The sequence below is a fragment of the Pantherophis guttatus genome, chromosome 4, assembly GCF_059756535.1.
Source record: "Pantherophis guttatus breed Tessera chromosome 4, ASM5975653v1, whole genome shotgun sequence".
Lineage (NCBI taxonomy): Eukaryota > Metazoa > Chordata > Lepidosauria > Squamata > Colubridae > Pantherophis > Pantherophis guttatus.
This window is the reverse complement of record NC_142066.1, coordinates 37,421,634-37,439,304: the sequence shown is the minus strand read 5'-3', so window position 1 is coordinate 37,439,304 and position 17,671 is coordinate 37,421,634. Positions and strand designations below refer to the sequence as shown.

Sequence of the window (17,671 nt, the reverse complement as noted above, 5' to 3'; positions counted from 1 at the left end):
TGAAAATAACTCTAGAATGCAATCTGAAATATATAATAATTTATTTCTACCATTGCAAAGGCAATCTGTTATTTTAAATTCCCATATTTCTTTCATAGGGAGAATACTGAAATTTAGTAATTTAAATGATTTGATATTATCTACTAACTACATTTCTCTCTTTTTCTCAGAATGTCTCAAATAAATGAAAAACATGAAATGAGCAATGGATCCACTCTGATAGAATTTCTTCTGATGGGATTTTCTGATAACTATGATGTACAAATTATGTATTTTGTGATATTTCTCTTCATGTACTTAATAGCCATAATGGGGAATGTCCTCCTAGTTATTACTGTGGCCCTGAACTGCTCCCTTCATACGCCAATGTACTTCTTTTTAGTCAACCTGTCCTTTTCAGACATTTGCTTCATCTCAACCACCATTCCAAAATCTATGCTCACTTTTTTGACAGATAACAGAGCGATCACCTTTACTGGATGTGCCACCCAAGTTTTCTCAATTTTCACTTTTGCAGGTTCTGAAATTGCTTTGCTTACCATCATGGCTTATGATCGTTATGTGGCCATTTGCCATCCTCTGCAATATAACCTTATCCTGAATTGGGATGCTTGTATGCAAATGGCAGCTTCTTCCTGGATCACCTGTATGATCCATGCTTTGCTAGAAACTGTAATTGTATTTCAGTGGGAATACTGCAGATCACGTAGGATTGAACAATTGTTCTGTGATATCCCTCAATTACAGAAGATTTCTTGCACTGATACAAGACCTAGTCAAACACTGATTTTTGTGACAGCAATCATTGTTAGTTTAGTGTGTTGTGGTATTATTTTTATTTCTTATGGTTACATCTTCTCAGCTGTGCTAAAGATTCAATCAATACAAGGCAGACACAAAGCCTTCTCTACCTGTACTCCCCATCTGATTGTCTTCTTTTTGTTTCTCAGCACTGCTTTATTTTCTTACATGACCCCAAAAAGCCATTCTTCTCATAATGTAGAATTGCTTTCTGCTGTTTTTTACACAGTTTTGCCACCATTACTTAATCCTATCATTTATAGCTTCAGGAATAAGAACATGAAAGAAGCCATGTTAAAAACAGCAGTGAAAGTGTTTTCACTTTTTAAAAAAGAAAATTAATGTACTTATTTAAAATACATCTTGCAGTCATAGCTACCAATGCAAATGTCTTGTGAAAGGTTTTCAATGATTTTCATTCTTCAATTGCAAGTTCTTTCTTTCTCCATTAAAGGTGGAGACAGCAGCCAGATGTGGGTTGTGCTCATTGGTCAGAATGAGCAACTGAGCAAAAAGCTGCTGTCTGGCTGCTGTCTCCACTCAACAAGAAGGGGTGTATCAGGTAGGACCAATGCCCCTTCTCACTAATATTTCAGAATGTTCTTTGAGCTCTTCACACAGAGCAATTCAGGTAGTGATTATATTTTCAGGAGTTGTTTTTTTTTCTCCCTTTGGAAAATTTGCTTCTGATCATATAATTGACATTCACATTCCCAATTGTTATGGATATTTGTATGTAACTTACTGTTTTCAGTTCTCTGTACTCACTTTTGTTTAATAAGTGGATAGTCAAATATATTTGGTCATGAATGACAAACTTTGAATAAACTTTCTGGTTGTCTAGCTGTTGACTTGAACAATCTGTGCATGGTCTATGGATTATTAAAGATATATCCATTATGTAGATGTTATTTGTAAATATTACTATTTTTATTTATACACTCATTTTTATTTCAAAATATTTCACTTTGTTACCCAAACACCTTGTTTTTTCTAAGAAAATCAAAATTCAGAACTGCAATAAATTGAGAAAATTTACTAATGAATTAGTTGTTTGTGAGAGGATAGGTACTAGGTACTTAAACCTGTCCTGCTCCAGTCTAGCACTTTATCTACAACCATGCTTCCAAAGAGGACGAGGAGGAGGAGATTGCTAAAGTGTATTGTGTTGTTAGACCATCATCATTGGCATCCTCAGTCTCAAAAGACAATGGTATCGTGCTCTGGAAAGAGGTCCTAAAACAGCAGGAGATCTTTTGGAATCTGACCATCAGCCATTCTCACGACATGCCTAAGCCAGTGTAGATGTCGCTGTTTCAATAGTGTATACATGCTAGAAATTCCAGCATGTTCCAAGACTGCACTATTTGGAACTTTGTCCTGCCAGGTGATGCCAAGAATACATTGGAGACAGCGCATATGAAAGGTATTCAACTTTCTCTCCTGCCATGCTAAAGGGTCCAAGACTCACTGCAGTACAAGAGTGTGCTCAGGATGCAAGCTCTATAGACCTGGAACTTTGTATGTTCCGTCAGCTTCTTATTAAGCCATACTCTCTTTGTAAGTCTGGAAAATGTGGTGGCCTCTTTACCAATATGTTTATTCATCTTAGTATCTAAAGAGAGAGTGTCAGAGATAGTTGAGCTGAGGTACACAAAGTCATGGATGACCTCCAGTTCTTGTGCAAAGATTGTAGTACAGTTACACAAACTGGCTCCAAAAACCGCTAGAAATTAGATCAGGGGCAGTTGATTGGGGAATTAGGCAGTCATAAAATTAAATTCATTCCAGATAATGCAAGGCCTTGCCCAAGCATTGATTCAAGTCAAAATCTATCTCTAAGTGGATCCAAGTGAATTTAACTGCTAGATAGAAACTCTCCAGTTAGTTGTGTGTCTTCCAAAGTCCTACTAAATAGGACTTTCAGGTGACTGCCACCTGACACAATAAAGATGGGGAAAAATGAATGTTTTACTGTCCTTATCACTATCATGGAATTCTTTGTATGGGTTCTTACTTGTGCTTGTCTGGATTAATTCAACATCATTATAGACATATTTTCCAGCACCAGTCTACCATGGAACCATGGCTTGCTTAACCTACACTTTTAGAAAGCAATCTAAAATTGGTTTTAAGTACTCTGATGGTTACTGCTTTTAGTAAGCAAAGAGATCCAAAGATAGATATAAATCAACAGATCCTTTAATAAATATTTCTGTGGTCTACTATTTGGGCAAGGTCTTGTATTATGAGCAAAATACTAACATTTTTCAGTAAACAAATCAAGTTCCTGGAAAGAGTCATTGTTTTGGACAAGTGCTTGCTTCTCATATTCTTGGTTTCCTATAAAGAAACTAACTTAAACACAAACCAATGAAGTTTAGCTTAACTAAAATCATTTCTATTCCCATAAAAAGCAAAAGGAAAAATAATGATTACAAATTCAGAAAGAAAACTGTTATCATGATTTATAAAAGTGAAATGAAATGTTTTGCTCTAAGAATTTTGTTTTTGTCTCAGATCATCTTATTATTTTGAGTTGTGCTGACTAAGCAGAATACTTCTCTGAGGCTGAAATGAAGACTCAGTCAAGACCTTCAAGATAGGAAGGTTTTGTAAAAACATAGGTAATCATTCCACTTATTTGGACATCATTATGCAATCTGAAATCTTCTCCAAGGGCTGATTCCCAGAAGTATAATAGAAAACAGAGATGACAATATTTCAACCTCTACCAGCTTTCCCCATTATATTAAAGATGATACATATTCAAGCATATCAATTTTTTCAAGGAAAAAGGAGAGGAAAGTAATATACTTCCACAGCCTTGACAGCTAAAATTTAAGATTAAATATAAAAAATTGTGGTATAGGAATAGAATTGATGGAAAAAATACATATATGTTTGCTTGACTGCTTTCATAATAAGGCAAGAGGTTTACTACAGGCCTTGATTAGGTAATCAATAACCTCATTTTTCTCTATGTAAGGTATGTAGGAGGTTGTTCCCAGTTTTTAATTTTTTATAGAATTTGTTGCTAGTGCTTATTCTTGTCCTGCAAATTCAGCCTTTCCTTTCATTATTGATGGTGCAATTGGACCTAGTTTTGCTCTTTTTATCCTGCCTTCAATTTCTTTCAGGTATCAACAATTCCTATTTTCTATCTGCCATTGTAGGTGATCAGTTTTGTATGCCTCTTTGATTCTATAATGTTCACAATGTTTTTTTTATTGCAAACTTTTGTTACCCTCTTTTTTTGCTTGTTGTTAGGAAATCAGTTAAACATCTGGTTTTTCATTCTTGCCTGCATCAGTTGCAACAAATCACAACCATCATTTTCCTTGGTAAATACAAACAGCTTGTGTTATTTTGGGGGTATAGTGGATGATGTATTGCCATAAATGTGTCCTGCATTGTAAAGCATCTAGTTTTATATGTATTCAGGCAATATATTCATATATATTGAATAATACTATATGAATAACTTAAGTATTAATGACTTTAATTATATTACCACAACCCACATTCAATTTTGAAACATTATCTTTCTCACATGGACATACAGATACTGTTTGCTTCTAAAATACCAACATATGTATAACTTTCCTTAAGTTGTGATTTCAGTGCCATTTCATAATTTAACCACATCTAAGTATTCAGTTTCCCCATTTTTACTGCTAGTGTTGCAAATAATAACAATATTATGGTTATCAGTAAGTTAACTTTCTTATCTTAATTGCTTGATAACAAAGGAAAAAATTACTAGTATTGATTCCACATTCCAATATTGATACAATATTAGTTTTTTTAAATGTATGTTTATAAAATAAATTCCAAGAAGAATTTATATCCATTTAACATAAGTAAATAAGATGGAAATTAATTACCCTTGTAACTGATTAGTTAGATATATGCAAGATATCTAAATATTATTTTTATTTTTTTGTGAGAGACAGAAGTGAGAGCAAATCAGAAAGGATAATTTGAAAAGTGTTGAAATACAGTTTTAGAGGTTTTCTTTCTTTCTTTTTTGATTAAAAAGTTTTAGAAAGTTTTACAAATGTTTTATAAATACAGTCTTTATTACATTCATTGCTGCCAAGGGGTGACATGCTGCAATGACGGCAGCAGCAACAACAGCAACAACAATAACAACAACAATAACAACAGTGCCTTATTATAGAGTACTCCTTTTGTTTCTAATAAAATATATGCATTGTGCATATCATATATAGTTCTCAGTTCTTCAAAACATTTGAAACTCCATCAGCATACACTATGTTTCTTAAAGTAAATTTAGTTCGCTGTTATATTTTTATTATCAAGGAATTACTTTTCTTTGTAAACTAGTGAGGGTAAGAATGAGGTTGAAAAAGAGACTGTTACAAACATTGCCAAGCCAATTAATTTTGATATTTACTTGGTTGTTTGTGTACTTCCTATTTACTAGTTTCCTTTTCACAGACAATATAAATATCTTTAGCAAAACCTCAAATTTCTTTTTTAAAAAGATCTTCACCACCACTTTAAAAATCATGTTCAAATTGTGATCTATCTTCATGAAGTCTACTGTGTGATAAATACATTAGTTTCATATGCAACAGATTGCAAATTGAAAATGAGTTAATAATATACAACTTTTAATAACCACATGAGACACTTCTGAAAAATTAGATACTTACAATTGGAGGGGGGGAGATGAGAAAGAGTGTTGTTATTGGACCCAATTAGCATAAAAATGAATTCTCAGTTGTGTTAATATAAAGTTGGATTGGGATTTCTGTCACTTGCAATCTAAAGAAAATGGCCCAATTCTTTAACTGCTTTAACTCCTCCTAGTAACAAGAATCTATCACAGAATAAAGAAGCCATGTTGTTTAAACTGATATTTACATAGGCCAGATAATTTCCAAGACCATTATTTAAAATTGCATATTTTTTCTTAATTTTGAACAATAAGTAAACCCATCCTATGTGAAAAAAACACACTATGTTGTTTCAGACTTATAGAAGAATATACCATATGAGATTGTTCTTAAAATCCAGAATCCAGGCAAGAATCGTTGTATCATCCTCAAATTCAAGGAACTGGGGAAATATTATTATAACTGGAATAAATCATAACCTTTCTCACATTCTGATTCAATAATTTTGGCTTCATTTAGACATGGATGCAAGATGACTTGATCAAAAGGAGTGTCTGCTGCTTTTCCACCTGGGGTCACACAATTAACTGCAGGTTCTTACCACTAGAAATATTTTTTTTCTAAATGACACAGAATATAAAAAATGTCCATAAAGGTAGTTTTCAGTAGTTTTTATTACATCCTGATTTTCCCTCCTCTTTAGAAATGCAAAAACTTGATTCAGGATAAAAAGATAGTTGGAGCTGACAGCAACAGTTGTTTTATTGTTTTATGCTGGGTTAGTTTCATGTGTGTAGGGTAGTATATGTGAAACTGGCTTCCTAACATCTTTTCTACCTCCTCTTCCATTTCAATAGACAACTGGTATACAGTGTTCCATTTTGTATAAATTCCAAGAGATTGGTGGTTAAAAAATAACATGAAAAACAGACCCCGTAAAGTGAAAAAGCCAAAATCCTTCACAGATTTTATAGATGGAAACATGTCAATATTTTCTTTCTTTTATTTACTTCTAATGTGGGAAATTTATACCAAATTCCTGCAACCAAAAGTGTCTGAAGAAAATACAAGTTCTGATTTATTTTTTAAGCATTTTCCACACAGCCTTTTGGATGTCCTTGTTCCTGAAGCTATAAATGAGGGGCTTGAGGAGTGGGGGCAAAACTGTGTAGAGAACAGCAGAGAGCAAGTCCAAAGTACGGGAGGAAAGACTTTGGGGACGCATATAAGCAAAAACAGCAGATATCAAAAATAAACAAAAGACAGTCAGATGGGGAGTACATGTGGAGAAAGCTTTATATCTGCCTTGAACTGAAGGAATTTTCAGAACAGCAGAGAAGATATAGCCATAGGAAATAAAAATGAACCCACTACATAATGAGTCTACAATGATCGCTACAACCAAAATCAGAATTTGGTTAATTGTTTTATCAGTACAAGAAATCATTAATAGGTTAGGAACATCACAGAAAAATTGCTCAATTCTATTGAATTTGCAGAAATTTAACCTGAAACTGAGAATGGTGTGTAGCAAAGCATGGATCAAAGTGCTTATCCAGGAAGCAATTGCCATTTGTAAACAGGCACCCCAGTTCATCACAAGCATATATTGCAAAGGGTGGCAGATGGCCACATAACGGTCATAAGCCATAACAGTCAGCAAGGCAAGTTCAGAACCTGCAAAGGTGAAAACTGAGAAGACCTGAGCAGCACATCCAGCATAGGAGATCCGCTTGTTATTTGTCAAAGAAGCGACCATGGCTTTAGGAATTGTAGTTGAGATAAAGCAAACATCAGAGAATGACAAATTGACCAAAAAGAAATACATAGGAGTGTGAAGATGGTGGTTCAAGATCACAGCAACACCAAGAAGTAAATTCCCAATTAAAGCTAGTAAGTAAATGACAAGGAACATCACAAAATACATAATTTGCAAATCATGATCATCAGAAAATCCCATCAAAAGGAATTCTGTCACAATGGATTGGTTGGCCATTTATTTTCTCTGACTTCTTCTGGACAGAAAGAGAGTATCATAGGAAAATAGTCTAGGAAATAAATATAGGTATGGAATTATTCACTGCAATAGTAACATATGAAAACCAATATGTTATAATTATCATGTTTAAAATAAAATATTTTACCTGTTTTCAAAATGTAAAAGGGAGTTCATACATTTCAAAATCTAAAACAAATATGATATTATTTTCCGTCTGTGTTATACATGCCAATTTATAACAACCCATTTTGTGTAGATTCTGCTACCTCAAGGACATTTTTAAAAAATGATGATATAGTACTGAATAAAGTAAACAAGGCTAAATAAAACTGTATATTTGATTCTTTATAGGTAATTTATAGGAAGACTTATACCCCAAACATTGAGGTGGACTTGATGATGAAGGGATCCAATAATGTTCACATGACTCCATAGTTCCATGAGCTGCACTGATTAGCAGATACAGCTAAAGATGCTAATTTTCACCCAGAAAACTCTTCATAGAAAGCACTTGACTTTAACATTTATAACATGAACCTTTTTTCTTACTAAATGTACTAGCATAGCTTTATGTCTAATATTTTGTTATTTATCAAAATATTTATTTATATTTTGGTGTTCACAAGTTATCAGATAAAGAAATCAATTAAGATTATTATATTTGTCATAAAACAATATGATATCCAACATATGGATAGTTCCAAGAATGGAATGTAAGCAGGAAATGTTATCTTGGAGAGTCAGTGAAGGTTCCATCTTAGACCTAGTACTCTTCAATATTTTTATCAATGATTTAGATGAGGGGATAGATGGGGAACTCATCAAATTTGCAGATGACACCAAGCTGGCAGAAATACCCAACACTTAGGCTTAAGAGACAGAAAGGTCTTGACAGACTTCAACATTGGGTCCTATCTAATAAAATGAAATTTGATGGTAAAAAAGTAAGGCTCTACATTTAGGCAAGAAAAACAAAATGCATAGGTATAATACAGTTGATACCTGGTTCAATAGCAGTAACTGTGTGAGAGAGTTGGAGTCTTAGTGGACAATCACTTAAATATGAGCCAGCAGTGTGCTGCAGCTGCCAAAAAAGCAACACCATTTTATGCTGCATTAACAGATGGATAGAATCAAGATCACATTAAGTGTTCATACTACTTTATAATGTCTTGGTAAGACCACACTTGGAATACTTTTGGTCACCATAATATAAAAAAGATATTGAGACTCTAGAAAAATGCAGAGAAGAGCAACAAAGATTATTAGGAACCTGGAGAATAAAATATATAAAGGAGAGTTGCTGGAATTGGATATATCTAGATTAATGAAAAGAAGAACTAGGGATGATATGATAGTAGCATTCCGATATCTAAGGGTTGTCATAAAGAATAGGGTATCAATCTATTCTCCAAAGCACCTGAAGGCAGGTCAAGAAGTAATGATTGGAAATCAAAAAGAGAAGCAACCTCGAACTAAGGAGAAATTTCCTAACATTTAGAAGAACTAAACAATGGAACAACTTGCCTCCAAAAGTTGTGAATGCTCCAACACTCCAAGTTTTTAAAGAAGAGATTGGACAATCATTTGTCTGAAATGGTATAGGTTTTCATGCCTGAGCAGGGTGTTGGTCTAGAAAACCTTGGAAATGGGGGTAAGGACAGGCAGAGTTAGAGGCAGAGAAACAGAGAAACAGGACAATCTTATACATTCCTGTTCAACAATAACTTCTTTTGATTTAAACTGGATATAAAATTATCACCCAATGCTTGACATTAATATGCAAATGCCAACATTTTATAAAGCACTCCAGTACAATCTCATCTTTCATATACATGGTTGTGTAGACTATGTTCCTTGAGTTCAATGAAACCCACAGCTATGTAAATGGGCAAGTAATTGCAATTTAACCTGTGTTAGATCTGTGTTAAATTAAATAAATATTAAACAATATAATCAAATCATTATTTATTATCTGAGGAAAGCAAAATTAGATTTCTTTTCTGCTAAGTTGTAAATAAATAAATAAATAATACCTTTGAATGTTTATAAGGTTCTTCTCTGTTATTGTGAGATCATTAAGCATTGACATACCTGACATATTTCTTCTGATAATCTGATTTATGAAACTTGATTCCTGCTTACATGATATACAATTGGTGTAAAATTCAATTATTTTGCTTATGTGAATATTTGAAAAAAGTACATACGTGTCAAGTCATATATTTTCAACAGGTTGGAGCATTAACTTACTTTTGCCATATTTCAGACCTTAAGGCTAATAAACAGATTTTGACAAAATAGCAATAGCAATAGCACTTAGACTTATATACTGCTTTACAGTGCTTTACAGGCCTCTCTAAGGGGTTTACAGAGTCAGCATATTGCCCCCAAAAATTTGGCTTCGTCATTTTACCCACCTCAGAAGTATGGAAGACTGAGTCAACCTTGAGCCTGGTGAGATTTGAACTGCCAGATTCCAGAGAGGTGGCAGTCAGCAGAAATAGCCTGCAATACTGCACTCTAATTATTGCGCCACCGTGGCTCATTGTGAGAAAAAACAGTGTTATACAGTATAAAAATCAGTGATACAGAGCAAAGACTTATTTCTATTGCACTATGCATTACGTTCTTCCTATATGTAGCATTTCTCAATTATTTCCTAACTGAAATATGGAGTACTTAGTCATGATTGTCTTTCCTTACCACTGTTTTTGTGGTCTTAATTTTTCCTGGAAGTCAACCTACTATATGTTGCCTCTTCTCGTGTGCTATGAGGAATGAAAAAGAACAGCAGTTATGTCACCTTTTGTTTTCTATTGTGTTTCTATATAATTCCTTGGAGACTAAGTCCAATTTTTTTTTTAATACTTTATTGATTTAAAAAAAAAATTAAAAAAGAAAACATCAAATCTCCATTAACATCTGAGGTGTCGTGCGGTTACATATTTACATTATGTACATATCAAGTATCTTCAAATCTACCATTATTTGAAATAGACATATCCTTATAGTCTCGTTCTATTATTCCACCATTTGTACCACCTTTCCCATACTGCCTTAAATTTTGAGTTCTCATCGTCTTTAAGAACACTTGTTAATTTTGCCATTTCTGCGCATTCTAGGATTTTATTTATTATTGTCATCTCTGGAGGGGTTTGTTTGTCCTTCCAATATTTTGCAAAGGTTAATCTGGCCGCTGTTATAACATGTATAATTAATTGTATCTTGTCCTTAGAGAGTCCATCTCCCATCATTCCTAATAAAAAGATTTCAGGGGAAAGTTTTATATCTTCTTCCAGTATTTCTCGTAGCCAGATTCATATTTTTATCCAAAACTTTTTTGTCTCTGGGCAGGACCACCACATATGAAAGAAGGTGCCAACCTCCTTTCCACACTTCCAACATATTGCTGAGGCACTGGGAAATATTTTTGCTAGTCTAGCTGGGGCTAGATACCATCTATGAAATATTTTATAGTGGTTCTCCCTGTAAATTGCTGATTTAGTGAGATTATAATTTCTATTCCAAGCCTCCTCCCAGTCGTTGAAATTTAGTCTATAGCCAATATTTTTTTCCCAAATGCTTAGTTGATTCCTAGCTATTCCTTCTGCTCTGTCCTCGCCTAAAAAGAAGTTGTAAAATCTCGCTAGCATTTTCTTTTCAGTCCCCAACATAATTTTATCCAAATTGTTGTACTTCATCTCTATACCAAATTGATCCCTATCTTTTTTGATAGTCCAATTTTCACGTTAATTTGAAAGTCTAAATTACAAAACAAGAAAAGGTGTATATACCCATTTCTTTTATTATTGTTTTGCTTTGGAGAAATAGATATTACATAAAAATATCTAGGAATTGTTTGTGAGTGTTCATTACCAATGAAGCTGTGCAATATGACTTACTCATTTGACCTTCTAAATTATTTTCTGATAGTAAATGTGTAGAGGTAGCTGAGTTTTATTCCTTGTGTGTTCCATATACCTGCTCTATTTACTGTAAAAATAAATGTAGTGATATTGATTTCTATATTTAGAGACAAGCTACTAGTAACAAGATATTCCACCTTAAAGGATGGTTGCTTGAAACTTGCCGTGTTTGGTCTTGTTTCTTGTATATAGCTCTAACTTAAATAATATTTATTCCATAATGCAGTATGCATGAGACATCCCTAATTAAGGAACATATCAATCCTTTAATCTGGATTAGGATCCTGTGCCTTAGATAGTACTACTTTATTTATTTATTAAATCTCTAATTTAAATAATATATATTCTATGTAGCTATATAACAATCCAATTAGAACCCACTGGTTTATTTATTGAACATATTTATACAGCCACCCAATGGACACACAGCGATTCTGGGTGATGCACAACATAGAAAATCCACTGTTTAACCCCACCCCACCCTGTGGCAGTAACAACAGAATCAGACAAGCCACTTAATTGGCTCCAAATAGGGGTCCCCAAGTCCATTGACAAAACTATGTCTTCAAGGCCTTGCAAAAAAGCAACAAGATGGGAATCAATTTTACATCTAGGGGAATGATGTTCAAAGGGTGGGAATCACCAAAGAGAAGCCTCTTTTCCTAGGTCATTGGAGTTGACAAATGCCTTTCCTTCCCACTTTGGTGGACCAAGTATATGTATTTGGGAAGAAACAGTCTGTCAAATAACCTGATCTCAATCCAAGTAGGTTTTTAAGGTAATAACCAGCACCTGAATTGCACCCAGAAGCAAATCAGTAACCAGTAACCACTCCTGCAAATGAGATGCAAAAATGGACTTGCACAAAACCAAGTGGGCTGCTTCTGGATGCTGTTCAAGGGTAGAGCACATTAGTCCAAATGAGAGGTGATCAGGATGAGGGTGATTGTGAAAGGCTTATTGGCACATAACATTTGTGTAAAAGCCCTTCTGAATATGACTGCTACATATTCAGTCAAGCAAGTCCAAGAGAACCCCCAGATTATGCCCTGGGTTGGTCTGGGTAGTACAATACTATTCACATTAAAACAACACTAATACTCCAAGAACCAAGGAGCCCTTGACATAAAACCCACCATCAATTTTAACCTGTTGCTCCTCATCCAGACCTCAATAGTCTCCAGGCATGAAGAAAGCACAGTCACAACATGGCTTAATTTACCTTAGGCAGAGACTTACACTGAGTATCATCAGGATATTGTTGATATTTCACCCCACAGTGACAGACAATCTCATCCTGCAGTTTCATGTACATGTTAAATAGAAGTGGACAAAGTATCAACCCTTGAGGACCTCCCAAAGCAGAGGCCGAGGATCAGACCAATAAACACTGACTGAAAAATATCCTCAAAGAAAGGAGGCAAATGAGGACAACATGATACCCAACTCCCACTCCCCAAAGTCACTCCAGAATATTATTGCCAATGGCATCTAAAATCACTGAGAGGTCAAGTAGAGAGAAAAAAACACACAACCAATGCCATTTCTATCTCATATCCATTTGAATCCTATTCTGTTCTGAGAACAAGATATGAGAACGGAGGCAAGGCGAGGTAAGTATAATGTTTTATTAATAACAACATTTATTAACAACAGACCCGCTCAGTGCTGAGGACCTCGGAGAGTGGACAGCTTCTGAGGCACTGACAGCTCTTAAATATGCAGAGCTGTCAGTGGCTGGGCCAATCAGGACGTGCCCATTTCCCCCTGGCTGGCAGACGTTGATCGAGCCAATCTGCTGCTCCATCCTCGTCACATGTGCGATGTCTGGAGCAACACCCCTTCCTCCTTGGATGGTGCATGCGTAGTCAGCGATGTAAGGTGGGTGTCTCCGGCTCCTCCCATATCTGCGCAGACCAATAGTTTCAGTCGGGGTAGGTGGACCTATATTCGGAACCTCTGCAACTCCTTACGACTGTTCTGCAACTCTGACAAGAGGTTCATCTGATGGTGTGGGCCCAGGAACGACTGGTAAGTCTACTGCCTGCTGCATCCCGGTTTGAGGGCTAGGAGTTGATGGGTGTATAGTAGCCTCGGAAGTGACGGGGCCGAGTTGAGCCTCGCTGGTGCCTGTGTCTAATGGAGGCAATTGACAGCGTCGGAGTTGGTCCACATGCTTACACCATGTGCAACCATCCTCCAGCAGGACCTTGTAAGAGTGAGGCCCTGTTATTGCAATTACTTGGCCTGGCAGCCAACGACAATCCCCTCCCCCCTGTAATTTTGTGCATACACCCAGTCTCCTTCTGTAAAAATGCAGGCCCAGGCACTGGAATCAGGGGGCTTCTCAGGACAGTAGTCAGGGTGCAGACAGTCCAGGTCTGTCCACAGCCGACATCCCATTAACAGTTTGGCTGGGCTTCTGTTCATCGTTAGGCATGGGTTTGCATGTTGGGTTAACAAATAGGTGACTAGTTTAGCTCGCCAGTCCCCTGGCCCTAGTTTGGTGAGGACTTCCTTGACTGACCTCACTGCGTGTTCAACAAGGTCATTACTGGCCAGATGGTAAGGAGCCACCGTGACATGCCTAATTCCATGCCTTGCCAAATATGTTTGGAAGGTGGCTGACATTAGCTGAGGGCCATTGTCCATTACCACCATATCAGGCAAATTGTGGGTTGCAAATAGCTGCTGCAGGGCCTGAACTACAGTGTCAGCCGTGGTTGAGACCATTGATGTCACCTCAACCCACTTAGAGTAGGCGTCTACAGTGACTGTGAAAGTATGTCCTTGGAATGGCCCCGCAAAATCTACATGTAATCGTGACCAGGAACCCTTGGCTCCTCCCACTCTCTCACTGGTGCTCAGGGGGGGAGCTGCACTATTAAGCTGGCACTGTTGGCACTCTGAGACCCATATGGTGATGGCTTCATCTAACTTGGGCCACCATTAGTAACTTCAGGCCAAGGCCTTCATTCAGGCAATGCCTGGATGGCCAGTATGCAAGGTGTCCAGTACCTGGTGCCTCAGAGCTGTAGGGATTATCACTCTGGAACCCCACAAAAGACAGCCTTTCAGACTGGAAAGTTCCTGCTGCCTGAGTTTGTATGGTTGGAATTCAGCAGTCACTTGCCGCAGGGTCCATCCCCTCCTCACCCAGTCCAGCACCTGGTGCAGGGTTGTATCTCTAGCAGTGTATCTGGCAACATTTAAAGCCGACACTGGGCTTAGCTGGTCATCTATCTGGACGATCGATGGAAACGGGGCAGAGTGGTCTACCTGAGCAGGCAGGGGACATCTGCTTAGTGCATCGGCATTCCCCAAATCTTTACCCAGGTGATAAGCTAGCTGGTAGTTGTAGGCATTCAGGAACACAAGCCATCTGGTCATCCTCGGGGATAGGATTGATGGGGTCTGGCGATCGCCGGCTGAGATTCCTAAAAGTGGCTTGTGATCTGTAAAGATGTGAAAAAAATGGCCATATAAGTAATCATTGAAACGTTTAACGCTGGCCACTATGACCAGTGCTTCTTTATCTATGTGGCCGTAATTCCATTCAGTGGCAGACAGGGTCCTTGAGAAATAGGCGATAGGGGCTTCGGTTCCATTAGGCAGCCAATGGCTTAGAACAGCCTCTACCCCATATGAAGACGAATCACAAGTCAGAGTTAAGGGGACATTGTTATCGTACTGCACCAAAACAGAGTCTGAGATGAGCAGGTCTTTGACTGCCTGAAAAGCGGCAGCTTCCCGACGTCCCCACTTCCAAGCGGCCTGTTTGTCAAGGAGACAGTGAAGAGGCTCAGCAACCATTGCCTTGTGGTGCAGGAATAAATTGTAAAAGTTCAAGAGTTCTAGGAAGGCCTGCAGGTTGGATTTGTTAGTTGGTGTAGGGGCATTTTGTATAGCTTGTACCTTAGCCGGAGCAGGGTGAAGGCCAGCAGCGTCAATGAGGTAGCCAAGGAACTCTACCTATGGGACTCCTAATTTGCACTTGGAAGGCTTGAATTTGAGTCCAGTTTGATGGAAACGGTGGAGAACTGTACGGAGGTGGCTGGTCAGTTCAGATTCGTCATTGGCAGAGACAAGTATGTCATCGAAATAGGGCACATGGCAAATCATGCAGAAGTCTTTCCATGAGGGACTATGCAGACCCCAAACTGCAATCAGCGGCAACAGATGGGTGACAATAGTCTGCACAGGAGTGACTGTAGGATCCAAATTAAAAGAAATCGGTGTGCCAATGTATTTGCCTAGCCCTTCACTAGCCCTTCACTAAAAACATCTGAGAATTTGTGGAAGAAGCCAGGGAATCCTACAGACTTAGTAGTGTGAATTCCTGTCACATTTAATCTCAAGGCGTCAAACCAGTCCAATCCCAGTAAACTGGGTAGTGCGCCATCAACAATAATTAGTTTGAGGTGGCCGCAGATCAAATTATCATGGTATTTGATTTGAAATTTCCAGAGCCCACAACTGGAATGTGATTACCCTGGTAATCATGCAGGCGAAAACGACAAGAGGATAAACACCTCTTTGACATGGAGGATACTAATCGTTTAATAGTGCTCCACGAAACAAGAGACATGAAGGAGCCCATGTCCAATTCCATTTTACAGGGTTGACCTTCAATGAGAACTGTGAGGAATTTTTTTTCCCCTCAAGTTCACATTGGCCTGACCTATGATTGTTTCAGGGTGACCAAACCCCCTGTAAATAGTGAAACATTCTTCCTCTATTCTATTCTGTCTGTTTCGGGGGTGGTATTCTAGATTGGGTCTAACTAAATTATTATGAGCCGGCTGGCTTGCCTTACGGACCCGTGCGAAGTGGCCTTTTCTCTCACATCTCCTGCAGTCTGCGTTCTTAAACCTGCATGCAGAACGGAGATGATTCCCTCCACAACCTATGCACGAGGCTTGTATCTTTTTCTTTTCTGTGCTTTTCTGCAGCTTTTCTTTTGAGATGTTTGGAGGCAACTCACTCCTCCTCATCTTCTGACAACTGATCTGGGTCGACCTCATCCTGGTGCACCGAGGATACTTCCCGGTTACCAGACGGGCTGCTGCTAAGGTTCTTTCTTATCTCAGTGGCTGATTTCGAAGATAATTCAGAGGCTCTAGCCTCATCTATTGCAGTTTGCAGCATAATATCCATTCTAGCTAATAATCTACGCTGCAATCAGATATTCTTGATCCCACAAATTAGCTGGTCCAGGAGGAAATCTTCTAAGTAGTCCCTAAAGTCATAATACAAGGCAGCGGCTCTTAATGCTGCCATGTATTGATAGTTTCCCCCTCAGCCTGGATTCGTTGCCTGAACACATAGTGTCTGGAAACTCTAGATGGTAAGGGCGTGTAGTGCCCCTTCAAAGTGGCTAACAAAGTTTTCCATGGCACGTTGTGGACCGTCTGAGGTGTCAAGAGTGCCCAGGCTGTCTCAGACATATCATTCTGCAGACACTTAAGAACACAGCTAATTTCCTGTCCCCTGGCAAATCTTTATAGTCATTGGCAGTCAGGAAACAGTGGAAATGATCTAAGAATGAGTCCCAGGTTTCTGTTGCTTGATTAAAGGGTGCGAATGTCAAGAGGGTAGCCATGTTTGGTGATCCCTCATCTGTCTGTCAGATTATGTCAACTTCTCATAGTTGTGACCAGCTCAATACCTCAGCCCTTTTAATGGCTGCCACTCAACCTGCCTCTTCACAAAAATCCCATCCTTGTCACCAATTTGTTCTGTTCTGAGAATAAGGTATGAGAACGGAGGTGAGGCAAGGTAAGTATAATGTTTCATTAACAACAACAGTTAACATCAGACCCGCTCGGTGCTGAGGACATCGGAGAGCGGGCGGCTTCTGAGGCACTGACAGCTCTTAAATATGTAGAGCTGTCAGCGGCTGGGCCAATCAGGATGCGCCCATTTCTCGCCAGCTGGCAGATGTCAATTGAGCCAATCTGCTGCTCCGTCCTCGTCATGTGCGTGGTGTCTGGACGCAACAAATCTGATTGTAAAGGGTCTAGATAATTTGTTTTTCCAGGATCCTTTGGAATTCTTGAGATTGGAGATGGGAAGAAAACTGATATAGTAATGTTTCTTAAGAAGGGCACTATTCCCATCTCTAGAAATACATAATTACCACCATACCAATAAAATACATGTCAACTTCCAGAAATCCTGTCCATTTCCTCAACAGCAACTAAGTCAAACCATTCTCTGGAAACTGGGCAAGTATCCCCCCACCCCAACATCCAAATCGGAATACATTCAAGTGACTTTAGGTGCCAGAAAATCAG

At 37.9% G+C, this 17,671-nt stretch overlaps 2 protein-coding genes across 2 annotated transcripts; one reads left to right on the top strand and one right to left on the bottom strand.

Annotated features, from left to right (window-relative positions):
- Positions 1–186: 186 nt before the first annotated feature.
- LOC117668892 (olfactory receptor 14A16-like) lies at positions 187–1,169 on the top strand. The gene has a single exon (XM_034422946.3). It carries the CDS (start codon positions 199–201, stop codon positions 1,141–1,143), a length of 945 nt encoding a protein of 314 aa, XP_034278837.3. The 5' UTR covers positions 187–198; the 3' UTR covers positions 1,144–1,169.
- Positions 1,170–6,525: 5,356 nt separating this feature from the next.
- On the bottom strand, positions 6,526–7,443 carry LOC117668891 (olfactory receptor 14A16-like). The gene has a single exon (XM_034422945.1). It carries the CDS (start codon positions 7,441–7,443, stop codon positions 6,526–6,528), a length of 918 nt encoding a protein of 305 aa, XP_034278836.1.
- Between the last annotated feature and the right edge of the window lie 10,228 nt (positions 7,444–17,671).

Bases quoted from the DNA above. Each gene is read 5' to 3' on its own strand.
- LOC117668892 (XM_034422946.3), top strand. From the start codon at position 199: ATGAGCAATGGATCCACTCTGATAGAATTTCTTCTGATGGGATTTTCT.
- LOC117668891 (XM_034422945.1), bottom strand. From the start codon at position 7,443: ATGGCCAACCAATCCATTGTGACAGAATTCCTTTTGATGGGATTTTCT.